At 41.9% G+C, this 14,002-nt stretch overlaps 1 protein-coding gene across 1 annotated transcript in view; it reads left to right on the top strand.

Moving 5' to 3' along the window:
* abcc3 (ATP-binding cassette, sub-family C (CFTR/MRP), member 3) overlaps positions 1–14,002 on the top strand; it is a 207,800-nt gene that overhangs the window by 78,560 nt on the left and 115,238 nt on the right. Inside the window, exons 2-4 of the mRNA XM_084323656.1 lie at positions 9,071–9,247; positions 10,955–11,080; positions 11,693–11,872. Of these exons, the coding sequence (XP_084179782.1) occupies positions 9,071–9,247; positions 10,955–11,080; positions 11,693–11,872 (483 nt within the window). The remainder of the gene's footprint in view (positions 1–9,070; positions 9,248–10,954; positions 11,081–11,692; positions 11,873–14,002) is intronic.

Genomic DNA, 14,002 nt, shown 5'->3' with positions numbered 1-14,002 from the left:
GGGATGAGGTGCAGCTGGGCTGAGTGACGGGAAGTGAAGGGATGCTGGCCATATAAGGGCGTGAGGCTTCCGTGGAGGAAGGGAGGATGAGGAGGAGTGCGTGGTGGATGGAAAGGAGTGTGTGGTGAATGTGAGGGGAAAAGGAGGGGGAGTGAAGTACGCTCGTGCTGTGACTATGACAATAACGGCATTAGCCTCATACGCTGATCGGCTGGTCGGCTATTAAAGCAAGGCCCGATTGGGCTGTAATTTACGTGAAAAAGCTCTTACCGTGGGCCGGTTGGATCCCAAACAGGATTTCCCAGTTATCGATCGCCATCTGGTAGATCAATATGTCCATTGGCTGATGCTATATTCATTTACTGCATACTGAATTCAGTGTCCCAAAAAGTATTCCAGGCTACATGCTAAAGGCATAGCTTCAGGCTAACAAAAAAGTCCACCCATGATTGAAAACAAAAAAAACACCGGTTTGTAACAGGGAACACTGCATTATCGAGACAGCGCCCCTACGAGGATCTGGCCGGTAATACACTTTTCCGAATCCCAAGAGTAGGGTAAATCTGCAGTGCCGCTCGGTGACATTGAGTAGGATATTACAATGGAATAAAAGCCAATATATACGTGGTTGGCCCTCAAGCGTTGGATCCGAAACATGTATATATATACGTGGTTGGCCACAAATGTGTTAATGTGAGCGATTTGCAGTGTCAAATTTCCCTCGGGATAATAAAAGTATTTCTATTCTATCCTTTTATTATATATGTATTTATATGTTGTTGTTTTTTTTCTTCATATATTATCCTAAATCATATATATATATATATTCTTTTAAATTTTCATTTAATTTGAATTTCATTCCTTCATCAATTCAGTGATTCACAATTCTCCCCCCATTCTGGTGAGCAAATGGATGAGATGTAAGGGTTATCCCTGATAGGGTCTAATGTACAGAGCTCGGGTCCATTTGTAACTCCATTACCTGGGATGGCCAGGCTTAATTGGGAGGAATGGAGGCTCCAGAGCCAGGCTCGTGCGAACGCTAAAAGGGACAATTCAAACAAATTACATTTTGTTTAGGTTAATTGCAAATGTTTATTCAATTTGTCGTCCCCTCATTTGCAGACTCTGTGCACATTAATTCTTGTGGTCGGAGACCGGAGAGTAGCCAAGCGACATGAGAAAACCTCATTGAAAAGTTTCAGAGAATTATCCTGTATGAGAAAATGGATGCAGCCCCCCCCCCCCTTTTGTGGATCCACAGGACCATCTAGAACCTGTTAAATAGTTAAAGAGACAGACATTCCAAACACTACATCACTCGCAGACCACACATAAACACACACACACACTCACAGAATGTAATGCATTTACAATATTTCGCATTCATGGGCACCACCCCTCCCGCCCACACCATCACACACACACACACACACACACACACACACACGCACACGCACACGCACACGCACACGCACACATACACAGTACTGGGTGTGGTGATGTATGGTGGGAGGCTTATACCAGCAGCTGTGTTTATCTACTGGGGTGGGTGGGCCTCTAACTCTGTTGGGCTGTGGGAGAGCACCTTTACCACTGGCTTATAGCCAGAGCATAGTGAGAGTTGAGCTTATTTTATTTGGAGCTACTTTAGATTTGTCACTTGTTCTTTTAGTAGCTAAATCAATAAAGAAGCAAGCTTATGCCTGCAAGCTTATGTTATTTGTCTGTCATGACATTGTTAGCCAGGGTTTGGGGGTGGGGGGGGGGGGGGGGGGTGTATAGATAAAGTCTAGTCGTGTAATACTTTACACCACAATATTGTATCAATATGTGATGGCTTGTATTGTGATATTTCTTCAAAATTTTATTTCAAGGCCTTTAATCAAATACCTTATAATCATTTACATGTGTTTTTTATTGTCCACTTGACTGCTGAAACTAGAGGTCGCAACATACTGTATGGCGACATCAAATCGTAATACTTAGGTGTTGCAGAGCATTGAAAGGGACATATTTTGACATTTAAAAAAAATTCAAGATTACAGAAAACATCAAGGATGAAACACAAAAAAGTCAAGACTTATTTCCATTGTGGTCCTTGGTCTCAGACAGATAAGCAATACAAAACATGACCACAAATAACAATATGACAATCTACAGTCATGTAAATTTTAAGTGCAGTACAAACGTGTAGCCACAGACAACATTTTCATACATTTTAAAATCTAGTTGTCGAGGAGCCATGATTTGACTTTTTTCTTAAAATTGTGTCGGCTACTAATGCATTTTAGCTGTAGTGTGAAGGTAGCAAATTCCAATGTGTGGCTCCCCAGAATTTTAAAGAACATTTGCCCATATTTGTTTTGAACCTTGGAATACACAGGTCGGCAATGCTGGCTCTGGTGTTATGGGTATGCATGTCCCTATTCTGTTTGTAAATTATTTGTAAGATAATTGGGGGCCCTATTGTTATAAATGTTGTGAACTATATTGAGCTGAAGTTGAACGGACCTGGCTTCCAGAGGGAGCCAGCCCAACAACTGGAAGTGTTGTTTGCCCACATGTGCTCTGGAGGCTAGTCCTGATGACATCCACCATTGGATGAGTAAAGTTGCAACTCCCTGCAGCTCGATGGCAGTAAGACCGAGACCGAAGCCATCCTCATCGGCACCCCCCATCAAACCAAGCAGGCTGGTATCACCCATATCACCATCAAAAATCACTCCATCCCCCTCTCCTCACTTGTCACCAGCCTGGGTGTAAAGTTTGACTCATCACTTTCATTTGACGCACACATAAAAACAGTCTGTCGAACCTCCTTCTACCACCTGAGGAACATTTCCAAACTCAGACCGTCACTCTCCCAGTCTGACGCCGAAAAACGGGTCCATGCATTCCCTTCACTGGCTCCCAATTAACCAGCGGATCGGATCACCTTCAAAGTTTTCCTGCTGGTCTATAAGGCCATAAACCACTCCGGCCCGACCTATCTCCAGGCCCTCCTCTCCCCTCAACCTGCGTCCAGGTCACTCAGGTCTGGCAGCCAAAACCTCCTCGCCATCCCACGCACTAGGCTGTCGACCATGGGGCACCGTGCTTTTTCCTCACTGGGGACGCGCCTGTGGAATCAGCTGCCTGGGTCCATCAAGGCCTCAGTCTCCATTGCTGCCTTCAAGGCCAGCCTTAAAACCCATTTGTTTAGCTCTGCCTTCCAATAGGGCCTGTTTTTTTAATCTGCTCCTATGTTTTGTTTATTTTATTTTATTTTATTCATTTTAAATGTTTTTATGTTTTAAACCTTTTTATTCTTATCTTTTTATTCATTTGAATGTTTTCTTGTTTTAAACCTTTTTATTCTATTTTAAATTTTGTTTTCCTTCTGCTGTGAAGCACATTGAGAGCTCACTGAGTTTAAAGTGTGCTATACAAATTAAATCTATTATTATTATTATTATTAGAGTTAATCGGATGAGTTTGTTCTGGGAAACCTGTACTATAACTTTTTTGTTATTTAAGATGAGGTCGGACTCGGCACTGACAGATTTGTGTTCATTGTGCTGCTTTTATAAAGCCTCAAATGCTTACAATATTTCATGAAAGCAAAGTGTTTTGTTTGTCTAAGATTTAAAAAGGTTTAAACTTTACAGCACTGACAAAGTTGAACAAAGTGCTGTACAAGTCCCACAACATAAAAAAATATAATAATAATAAAATAAAATAAAAGTAATATTTAAATTTTTTTTATCTCGAAGCTTCGAATTAAAATAGAATCTCGGCCCGAAGCTTCGAATGCCAAAAAAAAATTGGAAGGTCAGCCCTAGTTACAAGATCCAGTAGGGATGACCTTCGAAGCTTTTTTTGGCCGTCGAAGCTTCGGGGCCGAGATTCGATTTTAATTCGAAACTTCGAGATAAATTTTTTTTAAGAAATTATATATATATATATTTTTTTATCTTATGTTGTGGGACTTGTACAGCACTCTGGTCAACTTTGTTGTTTTTAAATGTGCTCTATAAATAAAGGATCCGCCCCTTCCTGACAAAAGAAGCCACCCAACTCCGTCTCCTCGTCCAATCAACAGTCATCTCCCGCCTCGACTACTGCAACGCACTGCTCGCTGGCCTCCCGGCCACCGCCACCAAGCATCTTCAACTCGTTCAAAACGCAGCGGCCCGCCTGATCTCAAACCTACCGAAGTCGGCCCATGTCACCCCACTTCTTAGGGACCTGCATTGGCTCCCCATTGCTGCACGTATCCGCTTCAAGGCCCTCGACCTAGCATACCGTGCGGCAAAGGGAACCGCTCCCGGCTACCTCCGGTCAATGGTCTCTAATAACTACACACCCTCAAGACCCCTACGCTCTGCATCTTCTGGCCGCCTCAGACCTACTCCTATCCAAGCTCCGGGAGGGTCATCAAAGAGAAGTCGCCTATTCTCAGTCCTTGCCCCACAATGGTGGAATGAACTACCCACCCCAGTTAGGACAGCCGAATCCCGTCCAATCTTTCGCCGTCGACTAAAGACGCACTTCTTCAACCATTATCTGAAAAAAAATTCAAATAAAATAAAATAAAGATCTAACCCTAACTAACCTTACACTGTAAGGTTGCACTTGTCCTAATAAACTAACCTACACTGTAACACGCAACACTTTGATGAACATTGTTACTCAGCTGATAGAGTTGTACCCTTCCTGATGACTTGTCGTACAGAACTTGTAAGTCGCTTTGGATAAAAGCGTCAGCTAAATGACTAAATGTAATGTAAATGTAAATGAATAAGAAGTCGGGAGCTGCGCTGCCTGGGCGGCTGCTCTCCGTTACACAGCCAACAACATTACATTACATAATTATGTTGCAACCTTCGTCTATAAAGCAAACAATTATATAAATATTTATATGTAGTTAATAGAGACAAAGGCAGAATTCGACTTAATATTTTATTAAGACATGTTTTTATATGGGTCGGGACACTATAAAAAATACTATAGAGAATTGTCAGTGCTGTAAAGTTGAAACCTTTTTAAATCTTAGACAAACGAAACATAATGAAATATTGTAAGCCATCATTTGAGGCTTTATAAAAGCAGCATAATGAACACAAATGTCAGTGAGTGCAGAGTCCGACCTCATCTTAAATAACAAACGGCATTGCTTGTTGTAGTTAACAAAGAGAGGCAGAGTTAATGAGGCGTATGATGTTTGTTGCATTGGAGGCGCAAGATTTTGCATTGTTTGCAAATTTTCTTTTTTAAATAGATTTTTTTTAAATTTTCTTTTTAATATATCCGAATTTCATTTTCCCGTTCGAATCCCGTGCCCATCGAACGAAGCTTCGAAGTATTTAAGACAGCCCTAAGATCCAGTAATTATTACATTTGTATTGATATATTTCTCAGATGTCAACACATAGCAACCATTGTTTTGCAAATAGCAGCTGTTGTCTCTTCCATTGCCATGTACAAAACAATGATTGCTATGTTACAGGCAGCCATGTTGGAATACAGATAACTACAGTACACACACATTCCATGCAAGGCCTCTATTCATTGCTTGTGTTCACATTGTGACATCAATTGCGAAGAAGCAATTCGATAGCTTGGCTTGTTAAGACTTCAAACTCTTCAAATGCCAAGGAGTAGCCTACATAATTATGTCATTTCCATTCCCATTTTCCCATTCCGATTTGATATTAATATCGGATATCGGCCCCGATATGACTAAAATAGCTGGATCGGGTATCGGAAAAATATATATCGGATTTATAATTTTTTTTATCCTTTTCTTTTAAATAATAATATATAAATAAAATAATAAATAACAATTCAGTACATTTATATCTATGTGTTAATCTGTTACATTTTGTTTCACTAAGTTAGGAAAGTAATGTTTTAAGTCAAGCCTGATGTTGCCTTGCACAAAATAATGAGCCCAGTTTCTTCCACACAGTGAGGCATACAGTTTATTAATTGAACAATGGGTATCGGATCGGTACTCTGTATCGGCCGATACCCAAAGCCCAGGTATCGGTATCGGGACTGAAAAAGTCGGATCGGTGCATCCCTACTTAAATTATAGCTCCCAGATCAGGCCAATTGGGGTCATATTTCTTGAACACCACTTGCACACAACTTCCAATCAATGGGCCAGATTTCATGCCGCTACCATTTACCATCTTGCGGAAAGAATTTCTGAAGGAGAATCAAAATAAATCAGCACAAAAACAACAACATGTCATACATAGCACAAGTCCCCTCCGGTACTTGAGGTAACAGCAGTCGCATCTTTTCACCTGCGCAGCTCGATCTCTCAGTGGTGAGGAGTAACGCGTGGGAGGCTCACGCTGCCCCCGACACTTCCTGATTCCACTGCGCAGGCGCACCAACCGACCTGTAGGAGTCGCTGTCCACAACGCCCGATCCCCACCCATCAGTTTCCCACCCCCTAATACGGCCAATGTGTATTAGTACGGACGACCAGCTAAACTGAAAGCAAATGTGGAGCGCTGGGTTCGAACAGGCGAGCCCATCGTCTCCAGATTTCGTGGCGAGCGCCTTGCCCACTACGCCACGTAGCCGCCCCGTGTATAATACAATATTAAAAATGTATTGCCTTTCCCAAGTATCTTTTTTATCCCAGAGTGGGAAATTCGATTACATTTCAAATCGACTGTAAGTCACTTGTCTTGTAGGGATGGGCATTTTTAAGAAGAATCCAGATCGATTGATCGCATGCTATCGAGTGATCGTGTATTACTCGAAAAGGGAAAAGGAAAGGGATTTTTGAATATATATATATTTTTTTTTCTTTACTTAATTTTGTTCATTCACGTATATGTTTAAGGAAACCAACAAACAGTTATAATCTCACACATAGGCTAGCCTACATGTGGAACAAATATGTAAAAAAAATTAAATACATTTTTTTTCATAAAAATTTATAATTTAAGATCGATTTTTCTCATAGCTACGAGTAATCGATCCATGCCCTTGAGCCACATTGTCCTTGTGCCTTGTCCTTGAGCCACATTCTTGCTCTGTCTCTTCCTTTATTTGTCTTCTGGGGGATGATGGACCCAACCCCTCGAGCTCTCATGGGAACCTTTGACCAAAGCACACTCTAATTTCCCCCATAAAACTGAATACTGCCGCAGTAGCTGACTGTGAACTCGTATTAAGCCAGACACCACATGGAGACGTCCTAGGTAGCAGGAATGTGTGAAATCCATTTGTACACCTCCGTATGTACACCAGCGAGGATCCCTCTGACCCTCCTTAGCCTTAGTCGAAGTACGGCATCATGGCACATAATTAAATACACTGCCGATAGAAACGTGACCTCAGCAGGGGCATGGAGAAATAATCTCATGACTACAGTACTGTACTACAAAACAGGAACTGCACAACCTCTCAAGAGTCATGATGGCCTGGCGAATTCTGAAAGGATATAAATATCGCTCTAATGCTGTGTGACAGCGAAGGAGTCTGGATCCAAATCGTCTGGCCTTCTATTTTGCTTAGTCAGCAGGGCCGTTATACAGTATGTAGAGTCACAGGACTCTCCCAAAGTAGTAAATATGTACCCTTCTGAATAAGATCAACTCAATAAGATTAAACGGTTCTGGCTTAATTCAACCTCAAAATATAAATTGCAAACTTAAATGTTCCAGCTCACTGTCCAAGGTCAGCAGGCCCCCGTGCTCTCTCTGTCTTCCAGTTGGTTGGTGTGTGTGTGTGTGTGTGTGTCGTCAGTCCCAGTCTCACTGTGAAATATAGGAGAGAGAGAAAGACTTAATCATCACAGACCAGCTGCACCTGTGTCAATTAACCCTAAACCCTCCCCTACTGCTTCGTCTGCAGCCGACCCCGCAAACCACACCCCTCCATCCCACACCAACGTTAGTTGTAGGATGATAACATGTTTTGATTAAAAAAAGGTCTGAAACTTACATTGTACATAAACCATTTAGCGCATGAGGGAGGCGAGAGGACGCCCCATCCTGACATGTCAGACCCATGAAACGTATGCCAGCAACTTGCCGGCAAAAAAGGGTTATAAAGTAAATTTGACTCACCATGGTGATGTGTTGGTGTCTTGTCTTTCATGAATTCCTGACGCTTTAATCACATTAAAGTGTGGGAAAATTCTATTTTGTGCCCCTCTCTGTACTACAGTAACACAACAGAAGCAAGGCACAGCGTGCACGCAAAGGCTATTTTAAACTTTAATATAGAAATCTCAGTCTGATTGCACACTGATATAACTCATTGCCTTGGTAACACACAGATAAATGGAGACATTTTATTTTTCCTGTACGGTCGGGAATTCATTCACATTCCCTCAATGTGCCAATTTCAGACCCAATGGAGCGCCAACTTGTGTTTACATTCCATGGGTCTGACGTGTCAGGCAAGAGGGGCCCACAGAGGGCCAACACATTTAGATTGATTCTTTAAATCCTTTACCTTTTTATTCAGAAATATACAATTTAGTACTTAAAACAAACCTTTTAGTCCAGACCCTCACTAGGGACCTTCCGATTTGATTGGATTGTGATTATTAGGGCTACGTTTAGACTGTTGATGCACCAGAAATTCAGGTTTTCCCACCTGTTCAATGTATTAAATCTCTAAGATCATTATACTTTTCATGATTAAAAGTCAGTTGATGTAAACAACGCTAACCCTGTCTGTCACAGCTCCCACAACACCACACGTCTGACTGGGTTCTAATTAGCACCTGCCGCTGGTACATACATACATACAAGAATATCAATGATTGCATTTTGCAGAATTTAGAACAGAAGCTTAAAAGGTAGAACCGTTATTATTACATGGTAATCCACAGTAATGTTTGACTATTGCTTGTGTAACAGACATGGTTTGAATTAATGTTGCTCTAGATGGTTAGTCCTAGCTCTGCCTGATACGGGAAAACCCCAGATAACAGTCTTTGGATTAAGAGCAGTTCCTCATTGCAGTATAGCAGTGGTCTGTTGCATCAGAGGGTCTGATTCTTGGCTGTACTCAACCCATGCTGTCTTTTGTATCTTATCTGTCCTAACAGGTAGCCAATAAGACGATCCACACAGAGAGCCCTGACCTCCCGGTGTGTTTCCAGCTGTCGGTCTTGTCATGGCTGCCCTGTATCTACCTGTGGGCTGTCTGTCCTCTCTACCTCTTCTACCTTCACAGGAACAACAAAGGCTACATAATGATGTCCATCATGAACAGGGTGAAAACGGTGAGAGGACAGTCATAATCGGAAGATAAATAAATCTATCTATCTATCTATCTATCTATCTATCTATCTATCTATCTATCTATCTATCTATCTATCTATCTATCTATCTATCTATCTATCTATCTATCTATCTATCTATCTATCTATCTATCTATCTATCTATCTATCTATCTATCTATCTATCTATCTATCTATCTATCTATCTATCTATCTATCTATCTATCTATCTATCCTAGGTCACTGATTAGTTTGATTATATAAATTCCTTTTCTAGGGACCCTTTTCTTCATACCAGAGGGTCGTGGGGTCGCGATCCCAAGGTTGGAAAACCCTACTTAACAGCTTGTACCTTTCATTCCCCTCTCTCTCTCTCTCTCTCTCTCTCTCTCTCTCTCTCTCTCTCTCTCTCTCTCTCTCTCTCTCTCTCTCTCTCTCTCTCTCTCTCTCTCTCTCTCTATCTATCTATCTATCTATCTATCTATCTATCTATCTATCTATCTATCTATCTATCTATCTATCTATCTATCTATCTATCTATCTATCTATCTATCTATCTATAGTATCTATGTATATACCTATCTACAGTATCTATGTATATATATATATATATATATATATCTACAGTATCTGTCTGTCTGTCTGTCTGTCTGTCTGTCTGTCTGTCTGTCTGTCTGTCTGTCTGTCTGTCTGTCTGTCTGTCTGTCTGTCTGTCTGTCTGTCTTCCGTCCGTCCGTCCGTCCGTCCTGTATTTCTTTCTACTGTATCATGGCTCATCTTGGGAGTGAACTATCTACAGTGTATTTATAGAATACACCTGTTCATTCCCATATCTGATGCCCAGAAATGGACCAGAAAGCAGTCCAACAGACGCTCTCCCACAGATGGCCCTCTAATGTTTAGATGGGTTACAACAAGCCACACGCCACAGATGTGTAGTTGTTTTTTTCATATTGATAACCTTTTCCCTTCCCTTCCCTTCCCTTCCCTTCCCTTCCCTTCTCCCCTTCCCTTCCCTTCCCTTCCCTTCCCTTCCCTTCCCTTCCCTTCCCTTCCCTTCCCTTCCCTTCCCTTCCCTTCCCTTCCCTTCCCTTCCCTTCCCTTCCCATCCCTTCCCTTCCCTTCCCTCCCTTCCCTTCCCTTCCCTTCCCTTCCCTTCCCTTCCCTTCCCTTCCCCTTCCCTTCCCTTCCCTTCCCTTCCCTTCCCTTCCCTTCCCTTCCATTCCTTCACAGGTGTCCCCATATTGAGGTTGGTTGGAGATAAGAGATAAAAGATATTCCTTTATTGATCACCTTAGGGAAATTCGGATTGGGGGGGGGGGGGGGGGGGTGGGGGGGGGGTGGGGGGGGGGCGGAGGCACAGGTATGGGCAGGGTAATAGTAGAAAAAAATTTGATCTGAATATAGAAATATGGAAAAATGAACAGTGTAAACAAAGGTGCAGATGAGGGTCTGTATGCCCTACCGGTTATATATGTTACTCTCAATAAATATAGGCAATAAAATAAAATAAAAGTTTGAAATGTGATTTAAAATCTTTATTGTGTGGCTTTCACATCCTAGGTCACTGATTAGTTTGATTATATAAATTCCTTTTCTAGGGACCCTTTTCTTCATACCAGAGGGCCCCCACGTGGGGTCGCGATCCCAAGGTTGGAAAAACCCTACTTAACAGCTTGTACCTTTCATTCCCCTCTCTCTCTCTCTCAGGTGTTTGGCTTGGCATTATGGATTGTGTGTTGGGCAGATCTTTTCTACACATTCGACGAGCTCCGTCAGAGCAACACTCAGCCACCCATCTACTTCGTCACTCCTCTGGTGCTGGGCATGACCATGGTGAGGGCATACCCTGGGACATAGCAGACAACAGGAACTGTCACAAAATGTCACTCACATAAAAACAATTGATGGCATGACAGTAAAACTCACTATTGAATATAATTGAAGGTATTTCGATTTATAAAGACCATTTGCTCATAAGACGGTTTTGATTTTCAAATAGTCAAATATATAAATATTGCCACAATGAACAAGCTGTAGAAAATCTATCCAAAGTGGATAGAGCCTTTTGTAACATTTCTAGACTAATTCCTAGAGAACTCATGCATTAGGCAGCATTGGTATGTACGTAAATTGTGATTCCATTGGATTGCGGTCACATGCACAGACCGCTATAGAGAAAGCTCCTGGCGTGGAGTAGTGCCATCTGAGGACGGCAGTGTTCGTAATAAGCAGAATAGCCGCCAAAGGCACTCTGCAGAGGAACAGCATTAAAGATTGAGGCAGCGCAGACTGGCAGAAGCCTGCGATGTTACCTTACATACCCTCAGTGGTTTCTGTCTGGGCTAATCTGACTCAAACCTTCCCTCTCTCCCTCTCTCCTCCATCCTTCCCTTCCCCCACCTCTCGTTTCATATCCCCCCCCCACCCAACCCCACTATCTCACAGCTGTTGGCCACATTCCTGATCCAGTTGGAGAGGTTACGAGGGGTGCAGTCCTCGGGGGTCCTCTTCATCTTCTGGTTCCTGTCGGTGCTGTGTGCCGTCGTGCCTTTCCGTTCCAAGATCCTGCATGCCGTGACCCCCGCCGTGACCCCCGGTGTCCCGTTTCCTCCTCCACAAATCCATGTACGCTTGTTTTATTCGCGTCTCCGTTAGCTGTTGCCAAAGCAGCGGCTACTCTTCCTCGGGTTTCGTACTAAAAGACACCGCGATCAACCATGAATCCAAAACAATGATCCTCGCATACATTAGATTAGAAAACGGATTCAATTAAATGAGGGTTGAAATAAATCTTTAAAAAGTACAGTAAAGAAGAAAAACACAAAAAGAAAGGAGAAAGAATACAGTTTTGTCGACTTTATTCATTTTTTTACCACACTGAATCTAGACAAAATAAACACCATGAATGAAAAACATCAAAACGACACTGTGATTTGATAATTTGTAATCGAGAGACCAATAGAATTTTTTTGATTATATATGTATTTTTTTTCCAGCCCCTCTGACCCCTCGCTGCAGCTGTACTAGATGAGAAACAGATTTTGACTAAACGATGTGACAATAGCTCGACTAAAATGTCAACAGACACACACACACACACACACACACACACACACACACACACACACACACACACACACACACACACACACACACACACAGTCTTAGTCAGTGTTAGTCTCGATTTTGTCTTTTTTGTTTTTGTCTAGATTTAGTCACAGAAAACTGATGATTTTTGTCTAGTTTTCGCTAATGAAAAAAAGGCATTTTATATTTGTATATTGTAAATAATGCAATTCTATTTATTAAGTATAGTCTACCCTATCAGCTGATTCACAATAAGTTCAGTAGAAGGCTAGAAGCCCAATAGTAACCTCCGTCGTCTTAAATGCTATGTTCTTTTGGTAGAACTGTTCGAGTAGCAGATTCCGTTCATGGTTATTGGTATAAGCTGTAGTCACGAGAGACCTGGGACGTGGTTTTTAGCCTCACGTATGTAGCTTGGCTTTTAGCCATAAACGCTGCTGAGCTTAACCCGGAAACGGAAATGGGAAATGCTGAAATAATAACGTGAATTATTCTAAAAGTTATAATTATTTTGTCTCATCTTGTTTTAGTCAACATAAATTAAGAGATAATTCGTCATGGTTTTTGTAAACTACATTTTTGTGTCCTCAGTTGTGGTCAATGATATTTAATTAATTATTTAGTCACGTTAGTGTCACATGATCAACATTAACGTGATGTCATGTCTCGTTGTCGTCGCGAGAAAAAGCTTCGTTGACGAACATCTTTTGTCATCATTTTCGTTGACAAAATTAACACTGACACACACCACACACACACACACACACACGCATGCACGCACGCACGCACGCACACACACACACACACATTACATATTTACTGTATGACCCTCTTCTTTTTCTAAGGTCCTTCCATCTCTCTCCTCACCATTTTATTCAACGTTGCTACGCTCATCTCCTCAGCCTCTTCTTCCTTCCTCATGTTCTTTTCCATTTTCTCATCCTTTTCTTCTCCTTGTCCTTTGAAGGAACACGCCAGCAAGATGGGAAATACACAGAAAAATGAAAAAAAAAAAAAAATGGGAAATGCTATTAGCATGCGCTTACCGTCCAGAGTCAGACAAGAAGATAGATACCAATGTCCTTTCTGTGCGTTCAGTAGAAAGCTATCCGGCTGCAAGCTAGCACAAATGAATGGAAGCGGATACGGATCAGCTAGCTTAAAACTCCGGGAGAGGTGTTTTTGGCTCTACTAGAAACTTCTGCATTCAGTTGGGTTTGCTCGTTATTAACTCCTGGTTGCTGCGCGAATTTGAGTGGCAGAATCATGCTTAACGTAAAGGTGCAGTGATTTTTCACAAGGGCAAATGACCTACGCAGTGTGAAAGGTAGGCTGAGATCTACCAAAACATACACTTTATACACATATGAATGCGAAATTTAACAGGGACAATCTCTGGTAATGGCGAGAGTCCAAATTAGACTGGTTTTTGTAATACTATTTATTTAGTGATATCTCGTTTTTGGCGCTCAAGCGTTGGCTCTCAGAAACGAGAAACAAGCTCTTTTTGGCGCTCAATGAGTTAATATTCTGTAGAGGTACTTGTCTGATGTGAGAGACGGTGCATGGGGGCAGGGAACAAACTTAACTTTTTGACTTACCAGCCATTTGGCTGGTAGATTTTAAAAACTACCAGCTGGGCAGATTTTTTACCAGCCAAAAATTATA

This window comes from Notolepis coatsorum (genome assembly GCF_963971535.1).
Source record: "Notolepis coatsorum genome assembly, chromosome: 10".
NCBI classification, from domain to species: Eukaryota; Metazoa; Chordata; class Actinopteri; order Aulopiformes; family Paralepididae; genus Notolepis; species Notolepis coatsorum.
The sequence above is the reverse complement of the archived record's forward strand: the minus strand, read 5'-3'. Positions and strand labels throughout refer to the sequence as shown.